The 15,471-nt window shown below is 43.8% G+C and overlaps 1 protein-coding gene across 3 annotated transcripts in view; it reads left to right on the top strand.

Moving 5' to 3' along the window:
* The window catches only part of NRK (Nik related kinase), a 132,608-nt gene that overhangs the window by 96,206 nt on the left and 20,931 nt on the right, over positions 1-15,471 (top strand). For all 3 annotated transcript variants that reach the window (XM_083595685.1, XM_083595686.1, XM_083595687.1), the window contains 4 exons: positions 3,174-3,317; positions 6,859-6,993; positions 10,110-10,210; positions 12,051-12,200. In XM_083595685.1, coding sequence (XP_083451811.1) covers positions 3,174-3,317; positions 6,859-6,993; positions 10,110-10,210; positions 12,051-12,200 — 530 coding nt within the window. The remainder of the gene's footprint in view (positions 1-3,173; positions 3,318-6,858; positions 6,994-10,109; positions 10,211-12,050; positions 12,201-15,471) is intronic.

Raw genomic sequence — 15,471 nt, 5'->3', positions numbered from 1 at the left:
TCTGAAGGAACCGATTGGTGTTAGTTTCATCTCCATCTTCACCGCATTATGGTTGGAGCAAGTTTTTGGGCAAATTTCCACTTTTCGAATCTTAGGTGCCAGTCCTCTAGTTATCCATATTTGGTCAATTCTTGTCCATATCATGTTGGCTTCAGAGAAGAATGTTCCCTCTCTTCCAAGGGGGTTCTTGGTTCTCCAAATGTCAATCAAGTCCATACTGTCAGTCAGTTCAAAAAAGGTTTTTGGTAGTCTGCCATCTTTGGTTACAACCTGTCTCTGCAACTTATCCATATTTGTAGATACCACTCCATTCATATCTCCCATCAAAATAATGTTAAAGTCCATGTAGTCAAGCAATGTCTCATGCAATTTCCTGAAGAATTCAGATTTCCCCTCATTTGGTGCATAAACTCCTACAATCAAAAATTTTTCTCCTTGTGATTGAATCTCAATTGCCACAAATCTTCCTTGTTCATCTTTAAAAACAAATTTCGGTGATAGGCTTTCTTTGTCATAAATAACAACTCCTCTCTTTTTAACCTTGTCTGATGAAATAAACTCTTGACCCAATCTTTTATTAGTCAGTACTTTCCTGTGCAGCCTTATCACATGAGTTTCCTGTAAACAAATTAAGTCCAATTGTTCCTTTTTCAATAAATGAAAGACTTTCTTCCTCTTCTCCGGGGAATTAAATCCATGAATATTCCAACTTAATAATTGCAGAGACATGATATGGTTATTCTATTTTCCTCCAACTGCTCCCAAAAGTTCTTCTTGTTCTGACGGTGGTACCGCTTTTTTTTGTTTGTCCAGTCCCAAAGGTGGTGGTGCTATGTCTAGTACTCCTGATCTTAAGCTCTTAGCTCTTCTAATACTTCTTTTTGCAGGTCTTCCTCGTGGTCTCTCAAAAATTTTTCCTTATCTTCCACTGATCTTATTTTGAACTTTTTCCCTTTAAAGTTAAAAGATAGTCCCTGGGGGAATTCCCACCTAAAAACAATTCTGTTTCTTCTCAGTAGGGCCACCAGATCTCCGTAGTTGGTTCTAAGATCCAATAGATGTTTCGGTATATCCTTAAAAATTTCCACTCTCGAGTCGTTGATCTCCAAAGTTTTCTGGAAGTGCGCACTCAGTATTTTATCTCTCTCTTCTTTCGTTCGGAGGGTAACCAAACAGTCTCTCACCCTGTTTTTTCTCCCTCCTCTTCCAAGTCTGAACGCACTTACTATCTTGAAGTCTTTCTCCAGCTCCAAATTCCAAAATTTTCCAAATTCCTGCGTAAGAAAGTCAATTAGGTTATCTTTTTCAAGTTCCGGTACTGCCCTGATCCTCAGATTGGTCTGTTTCTCCCTCAGTTCAATCATAGACAGAAGTGACTGATGATCCCCAATCTGTTTGCACATAGGTTTTATTTCTTCCTCTACAGCCACTGCTTTTTCTTTTGCTTCCTCAGCTATTTTTCGATTAGACGCAGATTCTTCCAGCAATTTTCCAATAGATTCTGTATTGGAGTTCACCTTCTGTCCCAGATTATCTATTTTGGTTGATTGTTCCGTAACTTGTTTGCTTAGGCCTTCCAATTTTTCATAAATTTTATTTAACACAGAAGTAAAATCCCCTTCTGAAGCCATTCCTTTTGACTCAGCTTGTGCAAAATCTTCCCCCTGTGTCACAGGAGGGCCGGGAACAGATGATCTGCGTTGCTGGGAAACTATACTGGGCTGCTGGACTCTGGCCTTGCCCGATCTTGTTGTCCTATCCATCATCACACTTTTGTCTATGAATCAAGGTCGTTCCCACGGCCAAATTTTGCCATGGAAAATCCCCAAAGTCCAGAGTGGAAAAATCCCCCAGCTGGGTGTACAGCTTCAATGTTCCACTAGGGGGACACTGTAGCAGTCATTAAAGTTACAATAAAAAATCTTTCCCAACTTTCTTAAGTCCCCTCAAAAAAAACAAGCAACAGTTTCAAGTCCAGAGAAGACCTTCAACAAGTATCTCCTTTGCAGAGTTAACCATAAAAAAGTTACAATGTCTATAAATAGTGCGACTCTCAATGCAACAGTTCTAGTGAACCTGGCAGTCCGTTCCCAGGAGTTAAATAATTGTCTCTATTTTTCCCAGAAGAAATAAAGTCACTTTTCACTCTTCCCCCCCTCCACTAACCTGGGGGGGGGGAGTTCTTTCACTTTGACGTTTGGATTTAGAGCTTTAAAAGCACCGCTCTCCAGGTCTTAGCTTAGAAGCGTCTTTGCTTTGATCTGTGTACAGAACCGGAAGGCGGACTTCCTGTTTACGCCTTCCCGCTTCAGTGCCAAATTAATCCCTTTTTTCTTCCTTTAGTCCCAATTTCTTAAGCTTCACCTACCCACGGGTAGTTGTTTAGCAGCCGAATTGTCACAGGAAAAAGGTCAGCACTCTCCAGTAACAGCTGTGCAGCTTCACCCCACGGAAGGAGCAATTGACTCTCAGCACCGCACCTCCCGTTACGCTCCGGAGCCCCTTGCGGGGTTCCTTCGCCAATTCGGGGGGCGCTAAGGGTGCCCGCCGAGTCCACGTTCACAGGCTTCCCCTGCCTGTGATTTCCAAAAGGGTCTCCGCTTCGCCGTAGCGGACAGACCCACTTTCCGCGGAGCTTCTCCCTCCAGTTTAGAAGGAGACCGCCATTGCCGTTGGCGCCACCTCCGGAAGCCAAGATTTAGTTGTTTAGGGAAACTTTTAATGTTTGATGCATTACTGTATTTTAATATTTTGTTGGAAGCCGCCCAGAGTGGCTGGGGAAGCCCAGCCAGATGGGCAGGGTATAAATAATAACTTATTATTATTATTATTCCTGCATTGCAGGGGGTTGGACTAGATGACCCTCAGTGACCCCTTCCAACGATTCTCTGATGAGTATTAAATGCTGTGTTTTGATGCACTTCCCCACCAAAACCAGCTTCCACAGGAACTGAGAAAACAGCCTAGCAGTGCTTAAAGGCAGTAATGTGTTCCCAGGCTACGTTGCAGGTCCCACCTGTCTTTAGTAAGAGCTGTTGAATACCAATATAGTAACCAAAGTGCTGTTCCATCCATTCACTCTCCAGTGAGGAAGTGGTCCAAATTGCCTTTAGATGGTTTTATATTGTCAGGATTACTTGCGCTGATTTTGGTGTTCTTCCATATTTTAACAGGGGTGAATTTGCTTGTGGGGACTGAGAATGGATTGTGGCTTCTAGACAGAAGCGGACAAGGAAGAGTTTACTCATTGATAACCAGGAGGCGGTTCCAACAGATGGATGTGCTCGAAGGACTCAACGTGCTAATTACCATCTCAGGTTTGTTTGGTACCTAGAACCATCTGACCTACAGTAGGACCAGAAGCAATTACAAAGAAGATCAGACTGCAAATTGAGTTGTAAAAACTCGTCGGCTCCTCCTGATGCTTACAATCCTTGTATCTAGGGCAGATGTGATTCAGGGTGTTTCATTGCCTGCTTAGTATGCAAAGTGGTTTGCAAGATTTATAGAGTACACCAGATACTTAAAACTAGTTTAAAGCTGGCTTCTGAGTCTAACAGCATCAATCTCTCTGTGTTTGTTTCTCTAATGTGGCTTCCATCCCTGCCCTGGAAGCTGATGGCAGCAACCATTAAATTATTCCTCCCAGGGCACAGGCTAGGCATGTATATGTCTGATACCAGTGTTCTGAAATTATGGGTCACAGCCACCTTACCCTGGCCATCCCCATTCGATCACTGGTATCATCTGAGGGAGTCCTGTTAGCACAACTCTCGCCAACAAGAAGAGATGCCTTCAGTCTTATGAGTCTTACTCTTGTGGAACTCCTTGCCACTAGAAGTCAGACAGGCACCATCGCTGCTGATTTTGGACGTCTGGTTAAAACTGTTTTATTTCAGGAGGGTTTTGCATCATGAGTACTTCTCCGATGCTTTAGAATCTTTTTGTTTGTTTGCATTTCTGAGGTTTTAAATTTCTGAGGCTTTAAATTTCTGAAAGTTAATTTATGTTTTAAATTTTGCATCTTGTACCTGTACAAGCTGCTTTGACACCTGGGCACTGGGAAGCACAATATACATTTTTAACATTAATAGTTATGATCATGATGGTGGTAGGTGTGGCCTAGGGTGGATGTGCACTCATGGTTTTTGATGCTAAAAATGAATTTCTGATAACCATATTGCCATAGGAAGTTCTTTTCAAACATTAGTGATGTGCTGTTTAAATGTGGCACCAGAGGGCGCTGCAGACCTATCTCTATCCCAAAAAATACCTGGTAAACTTTGTGGGAAACGAAGCGAAGGAAGAAACCAAATGCCTTGACGTTTTAGAATGATATTTTTAATATTGTTCTAATAACGTTTAAAAGGTGGGTTTCGATCTAGCCCTAGACTCTCCACTAAAGTTTGCAAATTATATACAGTACTAACTTTTATGGGAACAAACTGTTAGAGTGTTCAGACTTCCACATTACGAACTGCTCTATGTCAAAAGCATGGAAAGACAGGTATTAACCCCATCCAGGTGGTTTTTCATGATAAGACCCATAACTCTCCCGTGCAAAGTTATCTCCTATAGCTACAGGAGTGGCCATATTTTTTTGTTGTTCTGAACAATGCTGATGCACAAAGATTATGGCTTACGACCAAAGAAAGGGGGGGGGACGACTCACTAAAACAGAATGCCCTCAACCTTTAAGACATGTTTTGAACCAACAAAATTGAAACAGAGTAAATAAGACTTGTTGAAAGATGAAGTAATGGGGCTTTCCACACACACACACACACACATACACAGACACACACACACACACACACACACACACACACACACACGAGGGCCCATGCTCAATGCTTGCCAACTGAGGGCTACAAAGCACACTCTCATGTATGCATGCATGCACACACGTGTGCAGCAGACGCACTCAGCACACAGGCAGACCACACAGCAACCATTTACATCACCTTGGAAATAAATAAATACATAGCAACACGCCCTCTCTCTGCCCTGCCCACACATGATATAGGGCAATATACTATAAAAGGTAAAGGGACCCCTGACCATTAGGTCCAGTCGTGACTGACTCTGGGGTTGCGGCACTCATCTCGCTTTATTAGCCGAGGGAGCCGGCGTACAGCTTCCGGGTCATGTGGCCAGCATGACTAAGCCACTTCTGGCGAACCAGAGCAGCGCACGGAAATGCCGTTTACCTTCCCGCTGGAGTGGTACCTATTTATCTACTTGCACTTGACGTGCTTTCGAACTGCTAGGTTGGCAGGAGCAGGGACTGACCAACGGGAGCTCACCCCATTGCAGGGATTCAAACCGCCGACCTTCTGATCGGCAAGCCCTAGGCTCTGTGGTTGAACCCACAGCACCACCCACACACATGCACACAAGCACATAGATGCACCACACATTACAGTTTAAACCACGCCACCCTGCCCAGTGCTGAGATGGGGCAATTTTAATCTCCACCACAGCACTGGGCTGCACATGAATACAAATCCAGGCTGAAGGTTCACCACCCCTCGCCTTACAGGGTGTGGAGTGAAGGAGCTACTACAAAGTAAACAAAGGAGATCCAACAAACAGATCTGGGGTGCAAAACAGATTGTTTGGAATGTCACCCTGAGCTGCAGTTGTGCTAGTGATACTAAGGAGTGGGGCCTTTCAGAAGGCTCGGCTCACACAACGAAAGCTTAACTGAACTAGGAACACGTCTGAGGGCACAGATACACAAGTATTCGTTTATTTTTTTACATACGTTCTCTCACCACAAGGTGGTGCTATTGCTTTTCTGTCTGACTGCGATGATCCGAGAACATAGATCCGTCACTGAGCGTGAGCTTTGCACACAGAAAAACCCTGGCTTCGCTGCCTGACATCTCTGCTAAAAATGATATTAGTCAAGTAGATATCAGAAAGACCTCTGCCCGAGTCTTTGCGGAAACAGCTGCAAGACAGAGGTTTGGTATGCACACCACAGATTTAAAGCACTCGGCTTCCGCTCCCCCTGCTCCCAAAAAACCCTGGGGACCGTGCTTCGTTAATGGTGCTGGGAATTGCAACTCTGTGTGGGGCAAACCACAGTTCCCAGGATTTTGGGGGGAAGGAAGCTACATGTTTTAAATGTGTCCTAATGGAATGGTGCTTACACCGCCAGAATAGGCAATACAGTGGTACCTTGGGTTAAGAACTTTGCTTCAGGATGAGAACAAAAATCGTTCTCTGGCGGCACGGCAGCAGGAGGCCCCATTAGCTAAAGTGGTGCTTCAGATTAAGCACAGTTTCAGGTTAAGAATGGACCTCCGGAATGAATTAAGTTCTTAACCCGAGGTACCACTGTACTGGCTTGATATTAGGCATCTTTCCTCTTAGTTTAAGATATTAGGTAAAGGTACCCCTGCCCGTACGGGCCAGTCATGTCCGACTCTAGGGTTGTGCACCCATCTCACTTAAGAGGCCGGGGGCCAGCGCTGTCTGCAGACACTTCCGGGTCACGTGGCCAGCGTGACAAGCTGCCTCTGGCGAGCCAGCGCAGCACACAGAAACGCCGTTTACCTTCCCGCTAGTAAGCGGTCCCTATTTATCTACTTGCACCCGGGGGTGCTTTTGAACTGCTAGGTTGGCAGGTGCTGGGACCGAGCAACGGGAGCGCACCCCGCCGTGGGGATTCGAACCGCCGACCTGACGATCGGCAAGTCCTAGACGCTGAGGTTTAACCCACAGCGCCACCCTCAAAACTACTTTCAGCCAAGTTGGTGGTGTGATACAGCCTAGCACTCCACAGTCATGTAGAGAAGTTAAGTTTTTAAACAAAATTCCTTTTCTATTTCTGCTCCATTAAATTGGCAGGCAAAAAGAACAAGCTACGTGTGTACTATCTATCCTGGCTGAGGAATAAGATATTGCGGAATGATCCAGATGTGGAAAAGCGACAAGGATGGGTGTCTGTGGGTGACCTAGAAGGCTGCATACACTACAAAGTTGGTGAGTTTTCCCCTTGTGGGCTGCTAATAGCCAATTTCAGTACAAGATTTCTGTTGTTGTTGTTTACTCTGTTTCACTTCGAGATCTTTAAAATAATGTTTTAGTTTCCTGTTAATTCAGGAAGAGAAAAAGCTAAGGGTAAACCCTGTGAAAATCTGGAGTGGTTGGGTGGCATCTTGTACACCTCCTTCCAGCAAAATGGGCCTGCAGAGTGGAGATTCCTCACCCCTTCTTTGAGGGCTTATTTGAACACACCAGATTCAGAGGTTGACACCACTGAGATAATATAGCTATTGTCTACATGAGCAAGATTTCTAAGGCCTTTTATTCAGATCCACATGCTGAAATAGGTTATTTGCGTGTGGAACAACATACACTACAGACACTGTCAACTAGGAGCAGGAGCGGGAGAGTGCTAGAGTCCTGTCAAGTCATGTTATATGGGATCAATTTCAGTCTGTTACCTCCGAGGATGTGGACAGGCTGCTTGGACAAGTGAAACCAACCACCTGTCTTCTTGATCCTTGTCCATCCTAGTTGATAAAAGCAAGCCGGGAAGGACTGGGCAATGGGCTCTGTGGGGTGGTGAATGCTTCCCTCTGTGAGGGAGCCTTCCCAGGCCCACTGAAAGAGGAAGTCATTAAACTGCTTCTCAAAAAAAATTTTAGACCCGGCCAATGGCTATGGCCAACTATCGCCCAGTCTCAAATCTTCCATTCTTGGGAAAGGTGATTGAGCAAGTGGTTGCTGAACAACTCCAAGCACGCCTGGAAGAAGCGGACCATTTGGATCCCTTCCAGTCGGGATTCAGGCCTCACCATGGATTGAAACTGCCATGGTTGCACTGGTCGATGATCTCCGGCAGGCTAGGGACAAAGGTGAGAGCTGTTTCCTAGTTCTGCTGGATCTCTCAGCGGCTTTTGATACCATCGACCATAATATCCTTCCGGACCATCTTGAGGGGCTGGAAGCTGGGGGCACTGTTATACAGTGGTTACGCTCCTTTCTCCTGGGCCATGTCCAGAAAGTGGGGGGGTGAGTGTTCAGACCCCTGGGCTCTCACTTGTGGGGTGCCTCAGGGTTCCGTCCTCTCCCCCATGCTTTTTAATATCTATATGAAGCCGCTGGGAGAGATCATCAGGAGGTTTGGGCTGGGTGTTCATCGGTATGCAGATGATACCCAGTTCTTCCTCTCTTTTAAATCAGAACCAGTGAAGGCAGTGAAGGTCCTGTGTGAGTGTCTGGAGGTGGTTGGAGGATGGATGGCAGCTAACGGATTGAGGTTGAATGCTGACAAGACAGAAGTACTGTTCATGGGGGACAGGCTGGTGTGGAGGACTCCCTGATCCTGAATGGGGTAACTGTGCCCCTGAAGGACCATGTGCACAGCCTGGGAGTCATTTTGGACTCACTGCTGTCCATGGAGGCGCAGGTTAATTCTGTGTCCAGGGCAGCTGTTTACCAGCTCCATCTGGTACACAGGCTGAGACCCTACGTGCCTGCAGACTGCCTTGCCAGAGTGGTGCATGCTCTAGTTATCTCCCGCTTGGACTACTGCAGTGCGCTCTATGTGGGGCTACCTTTGAAGGTGACCCAGAAACTGCAATTAATCCAGAATGCAGCAGCTAGACTGGTGACTAGGAGTGGCCGCCGAGACCATATAACACCAGTCCTGAAAGATCTTCATTGGTTCCCAGTACGTTTCCGAGCACAATTCAAAGTGTTGGTACTGACCTTTAAAGCCCTAAACGGCCTCGGTCCAGTATACCTGAAGGAGCGTCTCCATCCCCATCATCCAGCCCGGACACTGAGGTCCAGCACCGAGGGCCTTCTGGCGGTTCCCTCACTGCGAGAAGGGAACCAGGCAGAGGGCCTTTTCGGTAGTGGCACCTACCCTGTGGAACGCCCTTCCCGCAGATGTCAAGGCAATAAACAACTATTTTAGTTTTAAAAGACAACTGAAGGCGGCCCTGTTTAGTGAAGTTTTTAATGTATGACACTGTATGGTTTTTAATATTCAGTTGGAAGCCACCCAGAGTGGCTGGGGAAACCCAGCCAGATGGGCAGGGTATAAATAATAAATTATTATTATTATTATTATTATTATTATTATTATTATTATTATTACTATTACTACTACTACTACTACTACTACTACTACTATTACTTTCCCAAAAAAATCCAGAGTCCTTTCTGTTGGGGATAATTGAGACTGAAATTCCCAGGTGTCTAAAAAGGTTGTTTATGTATGCTGCTACTGCAGCCTGTGTTTCGTTAGCCCAAAAATGGAAAACGAGCGAGGTTCCAACCAAAGAAGAATGGCAGCTTAAGTTGACAGAATATGCACAACTCACAGATTTAACATATAGAATAAGAGAACAAGCAGAACATACATTTAAAGAAGATTGGGAAAAGTTTATGGGAAATAATTGTGCACAGCTGAAAACGCTGGCAGCATTAAGATAAATTAAACAGTGTAAACAAGTTTTGATGGATGCAATAATGGAATACTGAATGGTTTTGTTTTTGTAAAATATACAGATATTTATGATATGTAAAATGACCCATGGAAAGAGAAGAAGGGAAGTCATTGATATCTTAAGAATGTAAAACGAGTTGTTTTAAATTGTACAACAGAAAACTTAATAAAATTATATACTAAATGGTTACATAACAATTCTGGTAGAGGGTTTATGACTGTCGTCTCATCTCTAATGTGAACCTGAGTGTGTGGATAAATCGAAGACTATGATTGGTCTTGGGATTGAAATATCAGGATAGATAACTATGTAAACATTCAAGCCATGTAAGATTATTGTAAGCCAAATTCATTATGTTCAGTCTGATATACGGACTTCTTATACAGGTCTACTTGCTTAAATGTCTGGGCTCTGGGTTTGTTCTCACCACCCCTCCCCCTCCCCCTCCCCCTTAGAACACGTTGTCTTGATTAGTTATTATTTAGCTTGTATGATTTGAATAGTGGTTGCTGTTGTTGGAAAACTGGGTTTTTTAAAACTTGTTCTTCGCACTTTCGCTGTGCAAAGAATGATTTGGAGAACCTTTCCCAATTTCTGTGCCTAGCTCATTAAAAAAAGAAAACTATTACTTTTCAGTGAAATACGAGAGGATCAAGTTTCTTGTGATCGCTGTGAAAAACTCAGTTGAAGTCTACGCCTGGGCTCCTAAACCATATCACAAATTTATGGCATTCAAGGTAAGTAAATATGAAGAGATTCATGCTTGCTTTCCATAGTATTCTCTACACATGTGCACCCAAAACACACACATGAACAGAGTTCTAATCATGTTCCTGTTTCATCCTGTAAGGATAAAAGATCATTGTCTGACAATTACTGGACTCCCAGTGGCAAATAACCTATGGGGTGGTGCCCAAATATTTATGTTTGCTTATATTAGTTTTAGTAACCTAATTGAACTAAAGTTGCATAAATTTGCATATGAAGGGGAACATGAAGGCAATGTAATGGAAGGCAGAGGAAGGCGTGCCCACTCCAGGCTTTTGTTCCCTTCCTTATATAGTGTAACTGCTAAACCCAGGTAAGCCAAACATGGCAGAAACTAGGTTATCACCTAGTCTCTGGCATGTCTTATGCTGCCTTTAATGCTGGACAGGAGTGCTTTCTTGGGGATTCAATACTTAGAATCATAGAACTGTAGAGTTGGAAGACCCTTCTCTGCCTGAAATCCTGGGACTCAGCTACATTTAGTAAAGAAATAGTGATTTGAATGCACTATAAACACGCAACACAAGATTGCGCCAGACAGCAGAAAATTTTAAAATGCAATTTTCCATAGAGATCTTTTTTCTTTTTTTATAACTATCCTGTGTCTAGATCCACCTCCTGAGAGCCACTACCACCGGTTTAGATAGGAAAACAGACTAGCCTGGTAAAAGGCAGATATGTTCTGGTGCATTAAAATAGTTCTTTAAAAAACCAGAATAATCAGAATCTGCTGCCTTCTTCATTGACCAGAATGATTTATAATCTCATAATCTCATTGATTAATCAGGCAAAGGTTGCAGCACTTCCTAATTTGCACCATGGTATTAAACTGATTTCACTGCCCATTCCCTCTTTCCAGAGAAACTTGAGAACCATAGTTCTGTGAAGGTAGGCTAGAGATTTCAAACAAGAGGCTTTTCAGCATTTTACCAAATTACAGTCTTGAGGATTATTTGGGAGAAGCCATGACAGGAAAGTGGTCTAAGGCTGCTATAAATTTGTAGTGTAGAATGTGTTTGCCCAAACTCACTATTTCTCTCATTCATTTATTTTGATGTGGGGTTAGATAGGGAGCTTTATGGGAACATGAATTCAGCTCACATAACTTGGGCTATCTCATAGATATGTCATAGAATCATAGAGTTGGAAGGGACCCTGAGGATCATCTAGTCCAACCCTCTGCAATGCACAAATATGTAGCTTTCCCTTATGGGGATCAAACCTCCAACCTTGGCATTGTAAGCACTGTGTTCTAACCAACTGAGCTATTCATCGTATCCTGTTCTCATAACTCATAGTCCATGACTGCAGTCATTCTTTGTGAAAAGGGATGCAGGTGGCGCTGTGGTCTAAACCACTGAGCCTCTTGGGCTTGCTGATCAGAAGGTCAGCGGTTCAAATCCCCATGACGGAGTGAGCTCCTGTTGCTCTGTCCCAGCTCCTGCCAACCTGGCAGTTCAAAAGCACGCCAGTGCAAGTAGATAAATAGGTACCACTGTGGCAGGAAGGTAAACATGTTTCTGTGTGCTTTGATTTCTGTCATGGTGTCCTGTCGCACCAGAAGCAGTTTAGTCATGCTGGCCACATGAACCAGAAAGCTGTCTGTGGACAAACGCTGGCTTCATTGGCCTGAAAGTGAGATGAGCGCCGCAACCCCATAGTCGTCTTTGACTGGACTTAACCATCCAAAGGTCCTTTACCTTTACCTTACCTGTGTGAAAAGACAAAGGGAAATGCTAATCAGGACTCTTTTTGGTTACATGTTTAATTAACAGTAAGATGCACAGTGTCTGATTCTTCTTTTTGCAGTCCTTCACTTCACTTCACCACAAACCACTGTTGGTTGACTTGACGGTTGAGAATGGACAGAGGTTAAAAGTGATCTATGGCTCACCAGTTGGATTTCATGCTATTGATGTGGACTCTGGCTCAGTGTATGACCTGTACCTTCCCACACATGTAAGATACATCATTCTTCAGGAATCATGACAGTTTGCAGGGGGGGGTTTCTTCTTCAGCCTATACAGTTAAAGTGGGTCTCATCACTATTAATGCCGTGATTATTATCATTATTTGAATATTTTTTTCTACTCCACATTTCCATCCATGTGGGTCCACAGAAGCCAGAAATTCTCATTTGTTTAACAAGATTTATTGCAATAAATGTAACGAAAACTCCAAGTCGTTTGCAATAAATATTAAAGCCATCAAGTAGAAACAGTTAAGAACGAGAAATTTAAAAACATTTTAAAAGATAATTAAAATTAGCAGTAAAAGGTTTGAACAAGGTAATGTCTACATGTCTGGATAGGAAAAAAAATTAACATCTAGTTTCCCTGTTGATTTTGGAACCATTCAAGATAACAGAAAATATACTTAAAGAAAAATATTTTAACATCTAGTTTCCCTGTTGATTGTGGCACCATTCAAGATATACAGAGCTTTATAAATCTATGTTGGTCCTCTCTGTGCATGCAGTTTGGGTATTGTTGTTGTTTAATTATTTGATTGGTTGATTGGCCATTGCTTTTCTTCCAATATATTGGGGGCAGCATACACGATTCTCCCCTTCCCACTGATGCAGTTTTCTCCTCTCAACAACCCTGTGAAAGCTTAGGCTAAGAGATAGTGTCTGGCCCAAGATTTGGGTAGAGATTTGAGCCTAAGCTCCTCTGATCTTAGTACACCTACTCCATTTAATTAATAGTGCCATGAGCGAATAATGCTAATGAATTTGCACAGGAAAAATAGAACAGGGACCGGCCCAAAAGGACCTTCTACTCTAAGGCGGCCTGCTATCATTTCCCCCCCTCATTCTTCTTTGGCGATCACTCGTAGCTGAGTAAGATTGTCTTCCATGAACAGGGTTTTAACAGTGTGTCTGTAAGTAACTGTGGAGGCCAATTCTGGATTCACACGTCCTTCCACAGTGGGGACATTGGTTTATGGGCAGGAGTTGATCACGGTGAGGGTTTGCCAAACATGCCTTCCTCTTAGCATGTTTCTCCCTTTCGTCCCGAGTTTGAGCGTCTTCAAAGTCCATGACACTTTTGGTAAAGACTGTTCTCCAATTGGAGCTCTTGCAGGCCACTGTTTCCCAGTTGTCGGTGTTTATACTACATTTTTTTAGATGCGCCTTGAGAGAATCTTTAAACCTCTTTTGTTGACCAACAGTATTACGCTTTCCATTTTTAAGTTCAGAATAGAGTAGTTGCTTGATAGACGATAATCAGGCATCTAAACACCATGACCCGTCCAACAAAGTTGATGTTGAAGAATAATTGCTTCAACACTGGTGATCTTTGCTGCTTCCAGTACACTGGCATTAGTTTGCCTATCTTCCCAAGTGATGTGTACATTTTTTCGGATACACCGTTGATGGAATCTTTCAAGGAGTTGGAGATGGCGTTTATAAGTAGTCCATGTTTCACAAGCATGCAGTAGAGTTGGTAGTACAGTAGCTTTGTAAACAAGCATTATGGTTTCCCTGCAAATGTCCTGGTCCTCAAACACTCTGCACTTCAATCAGGAGAAAGCTGCACTGGCAGAGCTCAGGTGATGCTGGATCTTGGCATCAATATCAGCCCTTGTGGAAAGATAACTGCCCAGGTAGGAGAAGTGACCAACACTTTCCAACGTTACACCATCAAGTTGGATTTGTGGTGCTGCAGAGGGGTTGTTTTGTGCTTGTTGGTGCAGCACTTTGGTTTTTGGGATGTTGAGAGATAGGCCAAGCTTTCCGTAAGCTTCTGCAAAGATATTTAGGATGGTTTGGAGATCATCCTCTGAGTGTGTACACTATATTGTCGTCAGCATACTAAAGCTCTCTGACAGAAGTTACGGTAACCTTACTCAGATTGAAAAGCTTTCCATCTGTTCGATATATGATTTCTACTCCGGTGGGGAGTTTCCATTTGACAATGTGTGGAATCATGGCAATGAAAATAATGAATAGAGTTGGGATGCTAACACAACCCTGTTAAACACCTGATCCTAATGTTAATGGTTCACTTTGAGAGCTGTTGTTATCTGCGATTGTTGCTTTTGTCAACACTCGTCATAGCTCTGGTAAGGAGCACATCACGGCGATCTTCAGCTTGGACAATTACATAGTCTAAGAGATGCCAGTGGTTCAGCTGAGGGTGCCTCCATGATGTTTTAAATTTATTATTTTGTCGAAAGGGTGTGTTAATAAAAACAAGATTGTGTATTGCGCATATGGTTAATCCCCTGGTAAACCCAAGACATCCTGTTTTGTCTTGCTGTGATCTTGCACAATTTTGCACTGTGATTCCCCCCCCCCCAAAAAAAAAAGTTTTGGGGAGGGGCACAATCTCACATGGGCCACCTTTTTTGAGGGGGCACAATCTCGCATAGGTCACGTGACTTACATGGGAGTGTGGCCCCAGAAGATGGTGTCCTGGTTTTTTGTTGCAACCTGTAGGAGGGTATGGCATGAATGAGTTTTGAGAAAAGTTTGTAAAGAGAGGATGAGAGGTGACACCACATTTTGAGCAGAAGGTGGTACAATGGCGAAGGGAAAATGTCACAAGGCCTCAGAAAAAATAAATGATGCTGGTCGCAGCAGCCTCCAATTTAATTAGATATGTAGAGAAGCAATATTTCCCAGCTCAATGCCCTCAATATGAGAGCTCCCCATGGATGGTTGTGACTATTCTGCTCACTCGTCCACCATGAGACAGAGTGCACTAAAAATACACTTTACCCCCAAGAGTGCAGGAACTTAAATAAGTGTGTCATTCCTGCAGCTGCTGGGACTTGTTGTTCCAGGAAGGGTCCGAATGTGAGAGGTTCGCTATATAATTTTCTTCAAGGAGGTTTCTGGAATCAGCATCCTAGGCTTCTTTTAAAGGCAACAGACTAGGTGTAGACACATCTGCGTCTGGCTCCCACTTTCTCTCTCTCTCTCTCTCCCTCTCTCTGTCTGTCTGTCTTTCGCATCAATTGGTCATGCAAGTAATACCAAGGCAACGCATCAAAATTGCTCTCCGGCTCTGGATACCTGTCCTGGTACTACGGATAGTGGCTGCAGAGACACCAGACTGCATGGCTGGAATGGGTATACTCACTTTGGCAAGTAAAGCATCTGTGGTTCCCTTATGGGTCAAACGTGGCATTGAGGTGGTAGAGAAATGGATGTCCTTCGAGTTGCATGTGCCTTTGCACTTCATGAAAAGCAATAGGGGAGTTCTGGTGTTTGTTCTCCTTG

This window comes from Podarcis filfolensis (genome assembly GCF_964270895.1).
Source record: "Podarcis filfolensis genome assembly, chromosome: Z".
Classification (NCBI taxonomy): Eukaryota; Metazoa; Chordata; class Lepidosauria; order Squamata; family Lacertidae; genus Podarcis; species Podarcis filfolensis.
The sequence above is the reverse complement of the archived record's forward strand: the minus strand, read 5'-3'. Positions and strand labels throughout refer to the sequence as shown.